This window comes from Lichenostomus cassidix, chromosome 1 (assembly GCF_008360975.1).
Source record: "Lichenostomus cassidix isolate B80296 chromosome 1, HeHo_3.0, whole genome shotgun sequence".
Taxonomy (NCBI): Eukaryota; Metazoa; Chordata; class Aves; order Passeriformes; family Meliphagidae; genus Lichenostomus; species Lichenostomus cassidix.
Window position 1 is genome coordinate 77,288,598 of NC_139479.1, and position 19,908 is coordinate 77,308,505.

The window sequence follows — 19,908 nt, forward strand, 5'->3', positions numbered from 1 at the left end:
TACCTTGTCCTGCATACTAGGCAAAACAGGTCCCCTCACCCCAGCTCTTGTTCCAGCTAGAGGAGGGGCAGTTCTTAAACCTCTATCGTTTGGTTTCCTGCAATTGTGTGATGATAAACTAAAGGGCTCGGCTTGTTGCTATGTAGATATTGCATATTGCAGCCATTGCAAATGGTAATGCTGAAGGAGAGCAAATCATTATGTGTTTGGTCTTGTCCAAAACCAGATAGAAGTCTTCATTCATACTATTGGCAAACTTATTTCTGTATAAGAGCTCATGAGGCATTTAAAAATAGAGCTCCAAACAGAGTGCAGGATAGTCTTTGCCCAAGTACATCAGTGGAGGCTCTCTGCTGGTGTCTCTCTGAACCAGGTATTTTGTCCAGAAAGCATAAGATGAGGTCACTCCAAGCCGAGACTGCCACTGTGCCCCTGTGGCTGGATGGAGATCTGGGAGGAAATTCGAGCCCCGTTGAAGTCAGCTGGAGTTTTGCCATTGACTTCGATGGAGCCAACATTCCTCTTCTGATGCAGACATTTCACAATAACCTCCTCTGTTGAACTTTCAACACGTGCATGTTATTTTCATTACAAATAAACAAAATATTTCTAAAATGGACACCTTCATATATACATTATGCCAGAAGATGACATTAAAAGTTCATCATGGTGTGCATGGTAAAATACTAATAATCCATCCTTGATGTCTCTGGGAAAAATTCTGACATGAACAAATCTCCTTTAGGTCATTTTGCCTGAATATACAGCAATCAAATTTACATCTGAGGGTTTATTATTTTTGCAGAATGCACATGCATTCTGAATTTGCCATGCTCAGAAATGGAGACAAGACGTTCATCTGTGTGCTTGGCTTTGGGAAAAGACGTCCCTGTGTGTCCGGACACGGACCCTGGTATAGAGCAGACAGGAAATCTGCCAGACTGCCTCGGCAGGAGGCTGCCTTCAACACGTGCAGCAAGGAACAAGAAATGTCTTAATGATTAATCACTGTCAACCTTTGTTCTCATTAAAGACTTGATTGTCAGACAAGGCTGGTAATGAGGCGCTGTTCCTGGGTCTGTTGCTATGTGATTGTGCAAGGGCTGAATCTGAGCCTCGCACCCTGCAAGACGAAGCTCCCACTTTGGCCAAGTTTAAGGAGTTGGGGTTGGAACATTGTTCTAAGAGTGCCTGCTAGTGGCTATGGGGCTCTCTGGCAAGGGATTATGGCAGGCCTACAAGTAAATCTGAAAATCCATTTGCAAGGATCCTTGGGCATGAGCAGCTTCCTTGTTGGTGTTGGGCAGGCAAAGTGCTATAATAGGTTTCTATTAAGAATTGCACAAACAACTATCTGTCAAAGTGAGGATTGGCTTTTTTGAATGATTTGCTCACCCCTTTTTATGTTTGAGATTGTGCATAGTGTTACCTATTTCTGGAAATAGTTATGGGGTGCACTTAACTTTCAGTGTGTCCCCAGAAATGTCTTTTTTAAAAGCCTGAACTCCCTGGCTCTTCCAGTGAGAGCTGCAGCAGTTGGGTTTGCTGAAATACTTATCCCTCTGCATTCTGAGTACCTGCTGCATCACTTGATGTCCAAACATATCACTCCAGTGGGTGACTTACACCATGAGGGTGCAGAAATCAGGTGTGTGCTCCCTACTGTCAGGATCATTTCCAGTTTCAGTGTCTGAAGGGATTAGGCCACATTTCCTCTTCAGCCTCTGTCTTTGCTTAGTTGAAGGAGTGACACAGCATTTGCTTCTTTTCCCTGGTTGGATGAAGGCACAAGTATTTCTGGCAGACAGCCTGCACTCGTGAAATTGCAGTCCTAGTGTCCATGTTTCCTTGTGTATGTGCCTTGGAACATGGTTGGCCCTGAAATTTTTGTCCTGAGAGCTCGGATGTTCTCAGGAGAAAAACACAGACGACAGTCCCATGTGGCTGAGCCAACTTCTTATAAACATGCCACAAAATTACTGAAAGGAAATATTTTGCAGCCTTCACCCAGCTGTATCTCTGGATATTAGACACAGCAAAACCAGCTCTTGGGAGCTTGTAATATTCCGGTTTTGCAAATGCTGGTTATATATATAAGAGCGATATTCCTAGAATGCATAAAAATATTTTCTGACAGGTATTAGGATAAATTCAGCTTATAATAGTATCTTCTGCCTGGTTAATTTGGGAGACTTTTAGGTCACGCTGTACAACATCTTTAGAAAGTGACCTACTAGTGCTTGACAAATCAAAGGGTGTTCACACTCACTCTTCCAAGCATCTTACTCAAGTGTGACTAGAAGTATTCAAGATAAGGCATTTAAGGAAATGTTTCTATCATCTAATCTGGATTCCTAACTTAGTTGTCTAAATTAAACATCTGAAGCCTAATTATACAGCCTCATCTCTCTGTGTTGTGAAGGGAGAGCTGCAGCAGGCAGTTTAGAGAGAATCTGCTCTAAATTTTTTGTTAGAGACCTAAACTTAGAGGAGACTCACTTTTATGCTGTGTATTCAAGATATGAAAAAAGGTTGAATGAGTTTGAGTTGCTCAGGAAGATACTGTTTTCCACCCCCATCGGGCAGAACAAGCAGTAAGGCAAGGGAGAATCCGCCTGGCTGTGTTTCTCCCCAGTCTGTCTCATTTCCTTATACACAGACCAGATCCTCAGCTGTTGCAGATGAGTTTAACCTAAGGAACTTCTTGGTACTCTCACAATATACACTGGCACAGACAGCAGCCCTCTGCACTCCAGTCAAGAGTGGGAGTTATTCCTAAAAATATGAAAACTCTTCAGCTTTTTCACTAGAGCTAAGAGCATTCTTACTTGACAGGCACTCTGCTACGGTCCTGCTGGAGTTTTGTTTTTTTGTCTGAGGCAAGGACACAACCAGGCAGTGCTTGGAGTTCAGATGACCATGGAAACCCCATTATTTAGCAGACAGGGATATATCTGCTTCCATTCAACACAGGGGTGTGGGTTTTGCTACCAGTCTCGCACCTCTCTGGAACAGTGCAGGACTTGGTTGGACCATTCCCCTTTCTCCTCCTCCTCCTTCTCCTCTCCCTCTTCCTCCTTCCCCTTTTCCAGATGCTCAGTTGTCCAGAGTGGTTTGCAGTCAAACCAGAAAGCCCCTGAGAAGCTCACACAGTTGGGACAGATTGGCTGAGCCCTGAAGAAATCCACAGAGGTGGCCTTTTTCTCCACCATCCTCGCTCTAAGTAGCCCATGATGTCAATTCATACAAGTGAATCAAAGTGCTTATAACTGAAGTTTGGTCCCCAGATAAACATGACTTTGCACATCCTTTCCCCTGGAAGCAGCTTTTTGTAAGGCAGGCATCTGTCACTGAGCAGGCTTCCATAAATGGATCTGAAGACTTTTCCTTTCTTCTTTTAATTCTTTGTTTCTTTAAGCCAGAACTGATGCAAAGGAAGAGCAGAAGTTGTAGCTGTCACTCCTGATCTGATGCAGGGCAGAGAATGAGTTGCCCCACATAGGAACAGAAAGGTGGAAAAATTCCCCATCTCCTTTTGAGGGAAAATTTGCAAGAAGCAGGAACTCATCTTGTGGCACAGATGTCAGGGCTCCTGGCTGGGAAGCAAACAGCCTCTGCGGGCATTGTGGTTTAGTTCAAAATTGACCATTGTTTCCCTTCTGTCCCATCAAAATTATTCATTAATTCAAAGCCTTTCCAGGAGAAAGAGGAGAAAGGTTTGCACATCCTTTTCCAGCCAACTGTCCTTAAACTACTTCTGAACTAAGAATGCAGAGCCATAAGCTTGCAAAAGGCTTTCAGAGCTCCTAACAAGCTTTATAGGGAAAGGGAGAGGAGAGGAAAGGGGAAAGGTGCACTTTGCCCCAGTGGCACAGGGCTCTCACAGCTTTCCACTCTGCAGAAATCCCTCTCCAGCCACACATTGCTCTTACTGCTCAGTATAAAAGCAGCAATAAGGAAAAGCCCACCTTTCCATCATAAAGGCAGTAATGTCTTGCTTTTCTGTGGAGCCTTTCATCCACCTTTTTGAGCTCCACAGAGGAGCTTCTTCAGAGAGGCGTGGAAGGATCTTTCAGTGCTGTGAGGTCACGAAAGGAGGGATGCCCACAGCTCCTTGCCCTGAGCTCAGCCCAGAGAACACCATTTTGTGTCAAAGGTTTGAGCAGCAGCATGAGGGGTCCTGGCACAGGAGGGAGCCTGCAGTGAAGAGCTGCACAAGCTCAGGAGGCACTGGGCAGGAGCTCACTGGTGGGAGCTGCCACGTCTGGCAGGGCACAGGCAGGGCACAGGCTGGCCAGGCTTGTCCTGCACCATAAGCAGGAGACAAAGGTAAGGCAACCTGCAGCAGCTCTTGGTGAAAGCACCAGGAATGGTCCCAAAAGGGACAACATAAACTATATCCATCAAGACCCAGGCTGGAGAGGAGAGGAGAGGAGAGGAGAGGAGAGGAGAGGAGAGGAGAGGAGAGGAGAGGAGAGGAGAGGAGAGGAGAGGAGAAAGGGGGAAAAAGAAAAGTCTATTTTAGGAAGTTCATATATGTTTTAGAAGCCAAAATATTTCTTCATTTGTATGAACACAAATCAGCTGCAGCAGAGATAGTGAAAGGCAAACTCAGTCTTAGATACTTTGTTTTACTGCTAATTTAAACATTTGAACAAAACGTTCTTTGTGATGCTTAAGAACAAAACCCCAGTTCTGCTACCAGCTTGAGGAGCTCTCACTATCTTTCTACATCTCATAGGTTTTATATCTCACTGTAACATCATATAATGTGGTGCAACACATCTACCTTGTATTGCCATGCTGAAACTTCAGCACTGGCAGGGCAGATGGAGTTCTGTGGTGGTTGGTGAACATTAACCCAATCCCAGCTGGCACCAGCTCTCTGAAAGGGCTGCAGGTCGTTTGCAGGGCTGGAGGAACACGGCATGCATGAGCAGTGCCAAAAAGTGGGGCACGAACTGGGGGCAAACCCAGGTGGACATTTGTACCTGTTGGAGGTGTGATACTTCCAGCCCATCCCTGACACCTGGCTGGCTGCAGGGATGTGCTTCCCACCATGTGTCCTCTGTGGGGGCAAAGTGGGCAAGTTACCTTCCTTGTGCAGGGAAACAGCATGGTGTCACTGTGCAGGCAAGTACTCAGGGCTCCCCAGCTGGAGGGATGCTGGGCTGCCTCTGCAGAGGTGTCCCTGGGCAAGGAGACATGCACGTCCCACTCCAGGCTTTCTTTGGTCAGGGGTTTCTCAAGTTAACCACATGAACTGCAGCATGGGAATCCAGGAATGAAGCTCAAAACCAGCAGCTTTTGAAATGTGGAGTTGTAGTAAAAGCTGCTGCAGTAAAGCTGGGCTTAGAGCAGGATGGAACAGTTCAACGAGAGCAGGGTAAACTCCAACCCAAACCTGCCCTTCCTCTCAGGGATGTGGGAAGGGACACTTTGTCCTAGTGCAGGGGCAGAGCCCCATGTCCCTGGCAGCAGTGTAGCCCTTCAGCTCTCTGATTTGCAGCTATGCAAACGCAGGGTGAGAGCAAGGCTCCATAGCACTGGTTCATGAAGGGTCACACTGCTGTGCAGCTAGTCCCCTGATTTATTAGGAAACTGTTCTTCCTTCTCCCATCGTAACAAGAAGATCAGCAGGCAGGAGAAGTAACACATCGTAGATTCATAAGCTCACACTGACATTTCATGAACAGCAAAGAAAGGACCAAATGCAAAAAAACCCCAACCTGGCTCCAAGTTGATGATTTACACTGTTTTCTCAGGGTCTGTTTGCCAAGCAGCTGGTGTTTTGTGCCAATGGCTATTACAGAAGAGCTTTCTTTGATAGATACTGTGAATGAACACTACACAGTTTATCTTAAAACGAAATCCCCCCCACTGCTTATATGGGCTGGTAGGGGATGAGGGAAAGAAAACGTTGGGCTTTGTTGGGCCTTTTACACAGGACTATGAAAGCACATTTGGGGGAGCCTGCACTATCTGTGCAAATGCAACAGATGAATTCTATTAATGGATGGAACATGTGGCTGGGTTCAAGCTAGAGTTGTCATTTGAATATAGAAGTCAAAGCCAATTTATTGTAACATATTTTTCTTTTCAAAATATTTTAGGAAAGACAAAAAAGTTTGCGCAACAACTTGGCAAGCAGGTCTGTTGAGAGGAGGTATTTTCTATCTCGCAGCTAACATAAGGGCTGAAAAATGTGGCAGTGCCGAGCAATCCTAGATTCCTTCTGGAACTGAAAGAAAGTGTGCACGATATAATTGTGTAAGAGCCCAATAAATTTGAAGGGTGGGTTTGTAACACTGCCTTGGGGGCTGCAGGTGGCTCCAGAAGAAAGTCATTGTTTTTATTTCAGTAACAGACTTCAAATACTTTATCTAACTAGCTAGGCACTCATGTGGCCCCATCTAGAAGCCACAGAATTATTTTAAAATAGAAATACCCATAACAATCATTGTGCTTCTTCCATGCCAGATGGTAGAATGATAAGTGGGATTAGTCTGCAGTGTGTGTGTGTGTTATTTGGGAGGGATGCAAAAGCTAAGGCACAGGAATGAGCTTTCCTGGAGTTTGCAAAGCAATAAACATCAGTGCTCTATGGCCATCAGGGCGTGGGAAGGCTATGAACGACCAGTCCTTGCTTCACTGTAGGTCAGTCCGTATTTCCCCAAATGCCCTGGGGGAAAATGTCCATGGATTTACTAGGATAGTAGTCCAGATCCTGGCTCTACACCTCAGTATTCAGAGAACCACTGCACAACAGGGAGATCAGACTCCTGCTGTGGAGTCTTGTGTTGCAAGGCAAAAATGCTGCTGCCTCTTAGCTTATACAGAGTTGTGTGGTTGGTTGTGTCTCATGACTGCTGTGACCTTTTCAGTGAATCTCATTTTCTTTGTAGTTCTGTGGCTAAGAAATACCTGGGCATTGAGTGATCCAACATAGGCTGAGTATTTTTGTGTGTGTACTGAGAAAGCTATTTCCTACATTTGGTAAAGGCCCAAGTACCAAACACTGCTGGAGTAAGTAGGCAGAAAACATATTGCTGCCAAGGGAAATAATGGCCTAGAGAAAAGGAGCAGCATGCTGTCATTCCATGTACATTCTCATCTTGAGGATGACTTGAGTCCTCATGTACCTTCACCATTGCCCTCTAAGATGACTTTTTGCCATCCTTTCCTTATGGAGCTGCACGCTGGGAAGAAGAAGCAGATCTAGATCCCTCACAAAGACCCTGAAGGACTCTTTAAGGTCCTTCCCAGTTACACATGTATTTTACCCAGCAAGTTGATACACTCTAAGCCTATTTAATCCTGTTGCTAATGGGAGTCAATTAGCAGTCTCTCAGAGATTGCTCTTGTCAGGGAGAGGATGGGACAAATGAAAGCAGCACCATTCACCCCACTGCAAAGTATTATTTTACCACCTCTGTATTTTCTAAGAATAGATGCCACTTGTAGCAATAAGTCTGCATCTTCTCACTGCTGTTCACCACATGGTAGGAACCAGCACACACTGAGTTTTTTCCCTTGTGGTCAAACAAACTGCTGTACAGCCCAATGCACTTTTCCTGAAAGTTCCCCAGGACGGCTCTGCTACTTCTGTTAATGTTTCCCAAGCTCCTGCTACAACATTGAGGTTTTTCCACTGGAACCACCTGGCACACTTTCAGAGTCTTTCCTGAGCAGTGAAGTTACTCGATCCCCTTCTTACTTTATCAAAGCCTTTGTATTGGTCACTTGTCCTGAAAGTCTGTGGGCTGTGTCCTGAACTTCAGCTAATTACATAAAAAGGATTATTTCCTTTTCTTGATGCTTGTTATTATTTTCATCCTTCACAAGCCATTTCTTCTGTTTCAGGAACAACACTCTGTGGTAGGCCAGGGAGCTGGCCCCACTCCAAGCTCCAGTTCTTGCTCAAATCCAAACACTGGAAGTGGTTACATGAACTCATCCCAGCAATCATTGTTGAATCAGCAGCTGATGGAAAAGAAACAGGCCCTGCAACGGCAAATGATGGAGCAAAAACAACTCCTTCTACAGCAGCAGATGTTGGCAGAAGCTGTAAGTTTACTAATTCCTTATTTTACATGGAAAATATTGTTATAAAAACAATAGAAAAGAAAGCTAAGACAGGGAGAAGAAAGCCCCCCAAAACTTCAAGGCCATTTTGGCAATGCCTACAACTTCAAGAGTGTGCTTCACATACTTCAGCACTTTTCTAAGCCTCTTTGAAACCTTCTTTGGTCTGTATGAAACAACTCAAGTGTCCAAGCTACCATGGTTTCATTACAAGAACAGTTCAAGCAAATGCTTGGTTGTGAGGCAATTAAATATTGTCTGTGGTTTTCTTTGCAAGATAAACCAAGGTGCACTGCTATGCTACTTTGACCTCAGTGGAAAAGTTGACTTCCAGGCTCTGTGAGCCAGGCAGCATGGAGTAAAACACCTGTGTGTAAACAAGGATCAAGTACCTTGATTTTGGGGCTCAACATAAGTTTGTGTGCTTGGCTGGGATGGTATACAAGTCCTCCTTTCTCTGCTTTTATTTTTGCATTTCTAGATATCTGTAGCCAGTTCTTCTCTCTCCTTTGGTATCTGAGAGACTAGTTGGGAGCTTCTGGTCATTATAGGAGATGTGGGGGATTCTATAAAGTCAAGTCTATTTCTTGACTTTTTGATTCATGCAGGAGAAAAAGGAAGTTTCAAGTCAGCTCTCTGTGCTGCAGTTTTCTGTCAGAATTTTTAGCAGAACAAGAAGTTAATTGCTCACATAGCTTCTCTTAAAATAAACAGAATAGAAGTGTAATCAGCTTAGCTTTGCTTTTGTACTGTGTACCTAGAAATACACATAAAACTTGCCAACAGTTTTCACATGAATTGCAGGGATTTCCTGGGAGTCTCTCTTCTTCACGAGGGTTCAGGTTGAGCAGGATATAAAAACAAGCCCTACAAATCTTAATCAGACCCCTCACTTCCATCATGAATTACGGAAATGCCTAAATAACACGGGAAAGGCTCTTCTCCCAGTGTTTTTAAGTGCTCCTGAGAGAAGAAAATACAGATTTTTCACTAGAAGGTCTGTTTGCATGCTGTTTTCAGGCAGATTATCCCCAAATTACTCCAATGGACTTACATGGCCATCCAGGGCCTGACTCTTTCACACGGACAAGCTGTTTTGCCATTCTGGCAGCTGAGCACAAAACCCATGCATGTTGCAGAGGAGGTGTGAAGCTGTCCCAGCAGCTGCCCAGTAAAGGCACATGTGCTCCAAACTCACAACTTTCTGCCATGGGGCCACATACCCCGAGGATCTGTTGCTCATGGGTGAGCAGTAGCACTCTGGAGGCATCAAGTCACACTGATGCTGATGAGAGATTTGACATTGACTGGTGCCTGCTCTTTCCAGATCTTCATGAACACAGGGCAGTTAGTCAGATTTCAGTTCAAGGACTTGGAGTTTTATCTTCCTCTCACCAGAGACATGTCCCTGCAAGCTCAAAAAAAAAAAAGAAAAAAATTAAAAATCTCCTCAACTAATAGGTTTATTCTGCAATCTTGCTCTGCTCTCCTTGTCCAAATTCTTGTACTCCCAATGTAGGAGGGAAGACAACACCACATACACGTGCAGGGAAGCACAGGTCAATGTTGAGTGGGATAAATTCCATCCAGCCCAGCACCATCCTTGCTAAACCATGTATCCTGCTGGTTTCCCTACTGAGGAGAGCTGGGGGGAGCACAGTGCAAGGATTTTGCTGGGTTTTGTGGTCACCCCTCCAGTGTAGGAAGACAGAGAGAGTGAAGGAGGGGCATGGCTGTGGATGGGGATGACAAGCTGAAATTGGAAGACACTTTGTACTGCAGTGCAGACATGGCCTGTGTTCCCAGAGGCTGAGAGGAAAGATGAACCAGACTCAAACACAATGCAGCCAGTAAAAAGATTTCCATATAGACTCCAGTGGGTGATGGCACAGTCTTCACAGGTGTTCACTAGTTGACAACACAGGGTGAAAGGAAGAAATACTTCAGTTTTGTAAATACTGAGAAAATAAAGAGATGGGCAAAACACAGAGCCAGGAAAGCATAAAGAAAAGCTAAATAATGTACTTCTGCTCTAACCCTCTAGGAGAAAATAACTCCACAAGATCAGCTGAACAGACACTTGACAAGACCACCACCAGATTATAAAGACCAAAGAAGGAATGTGGTCAACATGCAACAAGCAAACCAATATCCTGGTAAGTGCCCATGGGCTTAATGGAACTTCCTTCCTTCCTTCCTTCCTTCCTTCCTTCCTTCCTTCCTTCCTTCCTTCCTTCCTTCCTTCCTTCCTTCCTTCCTTCCTTCCTTCCTTCCTTCCTTCCTTCCTTCCTTCCTTCCTTCCTTCCTTCCTTCCTTTTTAAGTACTTCACATGGCGCCATCACAGGTGGTACTTTTGGTCTGTTTAACACGCCATGGTCATGGCCTTGATGCTGCTCTACAAGTAGCATTTCAACAGATCAGGCAAACAGTAGCATAAAAGCCCTTGCTTTCTGCCAGAACTGCCCAGGGTAGGAAATGCGCAACATTTCAGGACTAGTCCTTTGTTTCAGCTCTTGTGCCCTGACCTCCTTGGAGAGTCTAGTTTTTGAAGCACAGGATTGCTTGTTTGGCTTTTCATAGTGTTCACCTTGCTGATTGGCTGAAAGCAACTCAGAGGTCAAAGCCAGAGTTAGGAAAAAATGCTGAGGAGAAAGAGGAGGTGGGGGAAAAGATGGGACCAAAGGATGTCCTTTATACTGCACAACTGTCTGTGCATGTAAGTATAAAAAGGATCCTTTGCCTTCTAGTATATTTTTGTATGCAACATGCTAAGGAAAAAAAATTTTGTTTTTGTTTTTCCATAACTGTTGGCTCTGCAGATTCACCCAGTGATCTGAGTCTTTCCTTCTTACCTGTCCTTTGTAGCAAAACCTTTTCAGCTTCTATTACAATTTTGATGAGCTCTGAAGTGCAGCTTACTGTCATGCCACCCCTCTGCCCGACCTGGTGGCTATGTGGGACCCCCAGCCCAGCGCTGCAGAAAAGGGCCAAGTTGGGCTACTCAGGCAGCATTCTTGCACTCCTTTGCTTTGCTCATAAGTTCTAGTAGTGATAAGCTTGCTGCAGGCTGGAAACTGCTGATTTCTAATGGACCTGTGTGTTATCTTCTCCAGTAGATTTGCACAAGCATCCCAGGGAAATAGCCATGGTGAGGACAATGCCACAGGACAGAGAGTGTCCTGCTTGCTGGCTTGGTACCTCCTGTACTCCCAAAACAAATGCTTTGGCAACCTCAGCAGTTTGCTGGGAATCTTGTGATTTGGTGTGTTGTTTAAAGGCTTGTTCCTGGAATCAAAAGATTAACTGAGAATATTGGCTTTTACTTAAAAAACAATCCATTCCTAGCCTGAGAGAGAAAATGGAAGTGAGTGCAGCCACATCTGTGAAAGGCTCCAAAATGAGTAGATCACCATTGTTATGTGGCGGCTCTTGTTGTTAATCTGATGGACTCTTTGCCAGTCTTGTGGTATTTGGAGTCCATCTTCTGGGTTTGAAACATGTGGGATTGGCAGCACTTGTCCATTCAAATCTCAAGTCCCTGCTGAGTGAGGCCCAGGAGGACAGCAGCATGTCAGGCAAGCCTGGGAGAAAGGGCTGTGCTGGGAGCTTCCAGCAAAGCTACCAGATGGAGCGATTAGGAAACTCTTGCATAAGGGAAACTGTTCCCTTTTTCTGGGAATAACATTGCTCAGGTCAGGGAAGAAGAGACAAAAAGCTAAATAAAATCACCCAGGGGGTTGGAGAAACTTGATTAAGTATTTTATTTCTCTGTAGGTTTCCCCACAGTGCCATGCCATGGCAAGAAACCCCCAAGAAAAGAGCAGGTGAATTGGGTAGGAAAGCTGTTTCTCTGAATTGCTGTAGCCTGGGGTGCCCAGCTGCTGTACACAGTGCTTCTGGGGAAGGCATTTCTTCCCATCTGGAAGAAATAGGAATGGAAAATACTTGTGTTAAAAATAAAAGCATAAAAATAGCAAAACAAAGAAAGAGGAAGCTTCGTCTTTTGGCCACAAGTACAACCCCTTCCCAAACACTTGTGTTCTTTAAAAAGTGTAGCATTTGCAGGAACAGTGGGATGGTAGGCCTGGGGTCTGCTCAACAGCTGCCAGGGTTACCCCAGGAGGAGCTTCATCCCAGTGGCAATGAAGTGGCTCTACAAACTTGTAGTTCAGCTGGAGGAAGAGAACCATCTCTGCCCAGCTTGCTGTTCCAGATCTTTTCAAATGTCACTGAATTGTGTACCATTCCTCCTCTTTGCGATACAGACATAAGGGAGCAAACAATCAGGGCCCCATCCCTATCCCCCCTGCAAAAAGATCATAGAATCACAGAAAGGCTTGGGTTGGAGATCATCTTGGGTTCAAGATCATCTAGTTCCAAACCTTCTGCCACAGGCAGGGACACCTGTCACTAGACCACATTGCTCAGAGCCCCAGCCAACCTGGCCTTGAACACTTTCAGGGATGGGACATTCACAACTTCTTCACTAGTGCAGCTCCTCACCACCCTTGAGTAAATTTCTTCCCTACATCCAATCTAAACCTACTTTCTGTCAATTTAAAGTCATTCCCCTGTGTCCTGTCACTGTATATCCTTGTAAAAAGTCCCTCCCTATCTCTCTTGTAGCCCCCTTCAGGTCCTAGAAAGTAGTAGGTCACCTCAGAGCCTTCTCTTCTCCAGACTTAATAACCCCAACTCTCTCAGCCTGTCTTCATAGGAGATTTTACAGTAGTTCCAAAAATGCACAAACCACCAGCAAAGTCAAAGATGGCACTAATCATGCAGTTGACAGCTGAGCACTGATGGTGGGAATTTGATTTGTTTTGGGCTAAAACCAGGTGGACTCCCCATAGCATCTCCTGTCCCAGGGGCTGTTGAGCTTGGGGACTGAATTCAGGTGCTTCAGTTAGGACAACACAATTCTTAGGAGAATTAGATTCTTAGGAGAATTAGATTAGTCAAGTGTCTCCCACTTAGAGCCTGTTTGTGGAACAGGCTGCCTTCCAGGATAGGGGGAGCTTCTTAATTTAGATATCTATGTTCACATTGATTTGGATCAAGCACTCTGGTTGTGGAGTCACGCTCAGTGTTAATAATGATTTGAGAAGAGTTCTTTTTTAAGTCCTTAAGGAAAAAAATTAATCCTTTGCATTTATTACTAAATGGAAATAGCACATGTGTAAAAATAATGCAGAAAAGGCAGAAATATATGAACATTTCTTCGTTGGTTCCAGTCTGTGGGAGCTGAACATCATTATGATGAAATTTCAACAGGAAAAGTATATTAAACAGCTGTTCCCAAACATAGACTTTTTAAATATGTATGCCCATGATTTGTCTTAAAGAGTTTTAAAAGCGCTGGCTGAGAGGCTCTCCAAATTCTTAGTGTCACTTTTTATTTAGTCTCGAAACACCAAAGGAGACTGCTAATGCCATGATAAAAATTACAAGACTAAGTAGGTAATTGCAGCCATAGTAGCGTAATGCAGAGCTCAGCAAAACTGCTGGGGAGCAGATACAGCCCAAATAATAAAGAATTTAGGAAGGGGACATAATTAATATCAAGCAGCATGGGCTGATGTGGAATTTTTTCAAACTCGCCTGGTATTTTTTTCAATGAGACCACAACTTAAAGGCAATATTTGTTTAGATAATATCCTTTAAAGCATCTGACTTCTTACTGCCTATTTTGGTTAAGAAACCTGAGTGACACAAAATTAACATAGCTCAAAAGGAAATGGCTGACAGATATTCACAGTGATTGATATGGACACACAATTTCTGAGATGATGCTGAACAGGAAAAATAGGGCTTACTTTACATCCATACTGGAGGTGTGCAAAAGTTATTACTGCGATCAGCTATGATGTACAGCTTTGAAAGTGAATGCCAAAAATGGTCAAGTTCTGAAAGGAGCTCCAAAGGACTGGAAAACATGCCACACACTGAGACTGAAGAATTTGGAGAATGTTGCAAGCATGACAGTCTTGAAGCACCTGTGTGGTAGGAATTGATGATCTAATGGACCAACCATTAAAATTAATCACACAGACGAATATATAATAAGATTTGATGCTGAAGTCAAAGTCAGTCAAATTCCATCTGGGTTTGCCATATGTACAAAGGATCACACCAAGGTAGTGTCCCATGCCCAAATATTGCTATTAGTTGCTCCCTATGAAATAGCAAATCTCTTTGTTCCTCCTCTGGGCAAGGCTTTGGGAATTCCTGAAATGCAGGGGTACCTTGGTAGCAAGCCCATTCGACAGCTTTTCTCACATTTTGGGAGCCACAAAGAGAGGTATGAGAATTTAGCTTGTACTGTGCCATGTGGCACAGATTTCCTTGGCTGACCCACACATTGTGTGAAGAAACATCTCCTTTCATTTGCCTTGAACCTGACTGCTCCAAGCTGTGCTTCTTGTAGGGTTTGTACTGGAAGCAAGAGTAGCAAAGGGAATTAAGCTATGGAGAAGCTGATTATGTGCAGAGGGGCTTCTCCACAGTGCCATCTACACTGGCTGTGTTTAAAAAATGGCACCTGCTGTCACCTGGGACAGACATTCCCAAAAAAGATGGATACTGCTGCTGTAGGTATCTAAGAAAGGTGGAAAAGGAGCCTGATGAAAGTGCCTCTCACTCCCCATTGTCTCTAGAGGGAGCTATATGAGCTTCTCTTCCCTGTAAGGAAGAAAAGTTCTTGATCTCTGATCACCTAGGCTTTGTCCTGTCTGACATGTCTAGTGCTTCTGTAAAGGAAGGAAGAAAAGTGTCCTCTCCTGCCCAGTGGTTCTGTCTGTCCTTTCCTGCTCCAATATTTCTCTTAAAATGAACACCAGTTTTGGCTCATGTGCTCTCCTCTGAAGGGATGGAAAGACCACAAGTGGCTTAATATAAGCCAAACCAGCCTTTGGATCATAGGCATCTTGAAGGCCTTGAACAAGCTCATATAAGTCCTTGTAAGAGCAAAGTGTCTTCTTCAAGAAACCCTGCTGATAGAAAACTGGATTTTTGAGCTGTTGATGTTTGAATGACACCGCACCTTGATGCACTTGTGCTTGTTGTTAACACTTCTGTTTTCTCCTTTCCAGGTGGTTCACCAGCCGTGAGCATGAGCTCCAACAACATGCCCTTATCCAACCCAATTTCAACTCACAGCATCATGCCCCAGAGCTCCAGCCTCATGTCCACCCCTGCTGGAACTCGGATGCCTTCTGTTCCTGCTGCTCGGAGTATGGGCTGCTACGGGAACCTTCCCTGCAACCAACCAAGCACATACAATGTGACTTCAGGAATGAACCAAATGCAGCCACACAGAAACCAAAATCAAGCTCTGCCCAGTCAGAATAACCCCATGGTGTCCCGACAGCAAAGCATGACCCAGGGAAACAATGTGGCAGCTTTTGGGACAGGGTCGGTGGTCAACTCTCAGCAAATCAGGCCAAGCTTGACCCATGGAGCGACAGGTATCCCTGCTCAACGGCCGGCCAACGTGATGATCACGGCCACTGCCAACGCCCAGAACTGGGCCCCACAAGAGGCTGCAGTGAAGCAGCAGGATGCACTGAAACCTGCAGGGGTGCGCTTCCCCACCGGCACTCCATATCCTAACCAGTCCCTGCAACGCAGTGTAGGCAACCAGCATTTTCCTCAGCGTGCACTGGCACCTCCTAACCAGTTAACAGCAGGAGTCCAGATGAGGCCTCCTCTAAACCAGATGCACCAGACTCTAAATGGACAATCTGCTGGCTCACTACGAGGGCTCAGCATAAGACCCAACCAGCTGAGAGGACAGACTGTGCCTACCTTGAATCAGCCAGGAACAAGCATGACACCGCCGTCATCTCTGCCATCAACTGGTTTCACAACCACCAACCAAACCTCCCGGGCTTACCAAGGAAGTGACCATGGTAATGACCTAGCGTTTGACTTTCTGAACCAGCAAGCTGACAGTATAGGACCTGCGCTCAACAGTGACTCAGATTTTATAGATTCTTTACTGAAAACAGAACCTGGTAACGATGACTGGATGAAAGACATCAACCTCGATGAAATTTTAGGGAACCACTCGTAAGTGACAGTACCACGAGCGAACCAGATTAAGAGGCAGCAAGGACATTAGCTTTCTCTTTAGATGCCAACAACCTGCTTCATTAATTTACACTCCAGTAACTGGGCTGTCCTTTAAAATACAACACAGGGCAACTGCCCTATTTGAAGAGTAGCTCTAGGAACAAAACTGAAGTGACAGCATAAGTGAATATTCCTGCCTGCCACGAAAGAGTGAAAACACGTGAAGGGTCTGTTCCCCACACCTGTGCCCAGACCATTGCAAAGTCATAGGTTCTTCTCACAGGGGCTGCAGGAAAAGTCGTGTTCAGCTTCCCACACATGGAAGCACCAGACAGTGGTATGGGCTGTGGAACATCACATCTCTGAGTGCAAGTAAGACCCCAAGTGGTCCAGAGTTCTTCAGCCATTAACCTGGGACTGCTCAGCCCTGACAGCATCAAGCCCTGTGTAAATCTCATGGCATTACAAAAACTGTTTACTTCTGCACAGTACAAACTTATATTTGCTTTCTCAATGATTTTGTTATAAATGCTGTACCTTTTGTAGCACACAGCAGGGTAAGTGGTCTCATCCAAGGGAAGAAGGAAACAGATCATCCAGTGTGTTTCTCGGTGTGCTCTAGCATTTGCTTTCTCCCTTTCATCAATGTTTGAAGTGAGTACTAGAGGATGCTGCTGTCCTGCCAGCAGCATGGTCATTCTGGGCATTGAGGGAAACATGAGATGAACTACTGCTAAAGCTCAGGATCCTCACTTTGCCACCCTGCCCTACCCCAGGGACTCCAGTGACTTAATAGAAACTTGAGTGAGAAGGGTGCTCATGATTTGACCCTCACTGACTACTCTCCCAGTCCATCTTAGAGGAGGGCAAATACCTAAAGTGGCTCAGCTAAGCCACTGTCCTCGATTTCATCACAAATCATGGCGAGTATCAATCAGGTAGTTCAGCCTGATCTTCTCTCAAACAGGTTTAGCCCAGACTAAATGCCATCATCTGTCTGCCTGGGAAGAAGCTGCCATTTTGATTGCACAGCATTTGGTTCCATCCCGTTTTCTCCCTTGCCATATGTGGGGAGTTGAAAGAGTTCTGGTGATGGCCCAGGTCTCCACAGCCTCTGTCTGGAGTATGAGAGGCTCTGCCCCTGATACTAGCATGCACATCAATTGTAACTCACAGTAGGAGGCTCCACTCAGCTGCAGCTGTGCTTCTACATGAAACAGTTCTGGGGATTACTTCTGGGCACTGGACTCAATCATCTGTTCTGGGTTTGGGGATGGCCCAGCTAATACTGCCCTGAGCAATTTCTGTGCCTCACTAGGAAGATACCCTGGGGCAAGGACCATTCCCATAGGCAGAGTGCAGCCACCTTGCCTTGAAGGCTAACAGAGCAGATCAGTACAGACACAGGCTGTCCCACCCTTGCCAGGGAATAATCTTGAGTATATTAAATTATTTTCTGTAGTATTGGTCAGTAAGGGCATCAGAAGGATATGCTATATCATTCTAAAGGAGCTCCACAGTGATTCAGACAGGATTCATGGATGGGAACAGATCTTGCGATTCAAATGAAAAGCTCTTCTTTAAAATGATGTGGTGCGATGTGTTTCACATTCAGCCTCCTCTGAATTAGCTAAAACTAGATGTGGCAAAGGAATACAATGCCTACGTTCGCATGCCTTGGTGCCAAGAGGCATTGCTCTGCCCATGCAAGTTCTTTATTCATCCTTGTTAGTGGCAGTGGGATGAGTAGACTATTTGACAATAGCCTCTGCACTTATCTGACCTACTTCTTGGGAGCGGTTTTAATAAGGCTTTTCCAGTCATTTCACCCTGTCATTTCAAATGGGCACAATTTTCCAAGATGTTTCAAGAAGCATCGTCACGCAAACGAGCACCAGCACCTCCACAAAAGGTGTAACTTGGGCATTTAGTTAGATATGCCAGTTGAGGCTGTTCATTCCCAGAGAAATAAGAGGGACAAGAAAGCCTGCTGAGGAGTCCCTCCTGCCAGCTCAGCTAGTGATCATTGCACACCCCTGCATTGAGTAACATGGTGACTCAGCTGCCCAGAAAGCTCCCTCTTCTCCCCAGTTTTGGCTGGGGTACATACAGTCCCTTTGATATGTCAGTACAAGTTTTCCTAAGTCTTTGAAGAGCTTTTCAGCTCAGGCCACTGGGGTCCCACCTAAGTTTGGAGAGATACAGATGTGATCTAACAAATGTGTCCCATATAAATTGTGCAAAACTAGACTGAAGTAGTAGGCGCATGAGTTTGAAGTGGAAGGAAGATGGGCTCATGTGCCTCACACACAAGCAGGTCAGCAGTGACTGCCAGTGCTCTGGTAGGAACAGATGACTGTGATGGATGCCACTGAGGCCGAGGCTGAGTTAGTACCACCATGAGCAGTGGGCACTGAAGTCTGGTGACTTCAACTACCCTCACATGCCATTGAAAAAGCCACCACTGGTTTCTGTATTAAGACCAGACTGATTTCCAGATCCTCAAATGATGTAAAAAAATTGTTCCGCTGAGGAGCTGATCCCAAGGAGTCAGGAGTTGGACCCAGTGATTCCCGTGGGTCCCTTCCAACTCAGGATATTCTATGATTCTATGGTTCTATGGTATCATGCAGTGGTGGACTCAATGCTGAGTGTTGTCCTGTTGGCCTCAGCCTGGAGTGCAAAAGACTCTGGGCTGGGAGTGCCATCCCTAGGAGCAAAATTACATCCTGTCTTAAGTAAATTCAAAAAAGGTAGAGGCCATTTCCAGTCCTGTAAATATATGCCTGATGCATTTGAAATGCGAGCTTGTGAAAGACTCTTGCAACCAAAACTTGAATCCAGTACCATTTCTTCAGAACACTTGTATCTGAATGGAGCTAGTGTCTTTTTTTTTCTTTCTTTGCAATGGCTAAGTGCACTACCCTTAAAGTCTATTTTTCATCATTGACTGGGCACTCTTCACAGTATTGGGTTGTAAATATAAAGAATTATTTGTTTTGTAAACTTTTGTAAAAAACAACAACAAAAAGTAATAATATTTTGGTAGGAATAATAAAAATCATATTATTTGGGTTATATTTATACATATGTGAAATAAATATACTATCAAAAAGTTGTATTTTATACAAAAAGTCAACTGTTACCTTTTGTATTCTATATACAAAGTTTTGTATGATATGATTGTTTATTTTTATCTGCAGATTTCAACTTTGGGTTTTGGGGGAGGGCAGAATGGGATCATGGTAAAATAGCTGGGTCTGACCCCAAGCTCACTGAAACCAATGGAGTCTTTCCATTGCCTTCACAGGGCTTTGAATCAAGCCTTTAAATCACCTTCAGATATGTTTCACATCTGAAGCTCTCTGGAAACCTCAACATGAAAACATTCCAGGTTTCAAATTTTTTCCCTGAGAAAGGCTTTTATTATTATATTATTATAATTATTGTTATTATTGTTATTTCAGCTGTTGGGAGGCAGGTGGGACCTATGTAACTGTCATGTCCTTGTTGCATGTATGTCTGCTTTATATTTTCCCCATATTATAAACCAGTGTTTCTCTATACAGACTGAAAAGAAAAGTTGCTGTACAGAAATGTTTGTGTTTATGCATTTTTACATGTGGCTGTATATACCTCCTAGTACTATGCAGTGACACTTATTTGACTCCATTTATTTTTCACCTAAACATGAATAGTATGTTTTTCAGTAGCTATCAAAACTCTGCCAAGTAAATCAATCAAAATTA

The 19,908-nt window shown here is 44.6% G+C and overlaps 1 protein-coding gene across 1 annotated transcript in view; it reads left to right on the plus strand.

The window, feature by feature from the left end:
* The window catches only part of MAML2 (mastermind like transcriptional coactivator 2), a 213,852-nt gene extending 193,944 nt beyond the window's left edge, over positions 1-19,908 (plus strand). Inside the window, exons 3-5 of the mRNA XM_085064654.1 lie at positions 7,864-8,067; positions 10,130-10,241; positions 15,178-19,908. Coding sequence (XP_084920780.1) covers positions 7,864-8,067; positions 10,130-10,241; positions 15,178-16,160 — 1,299 coding nt within the window. The 3' untranslated portion in view covers positions 16,161-19,908. The remainder of the gene's footprint in view (positions 1-7,863; positions 8,068-10,129; positions 10,242-15,177) is intronic.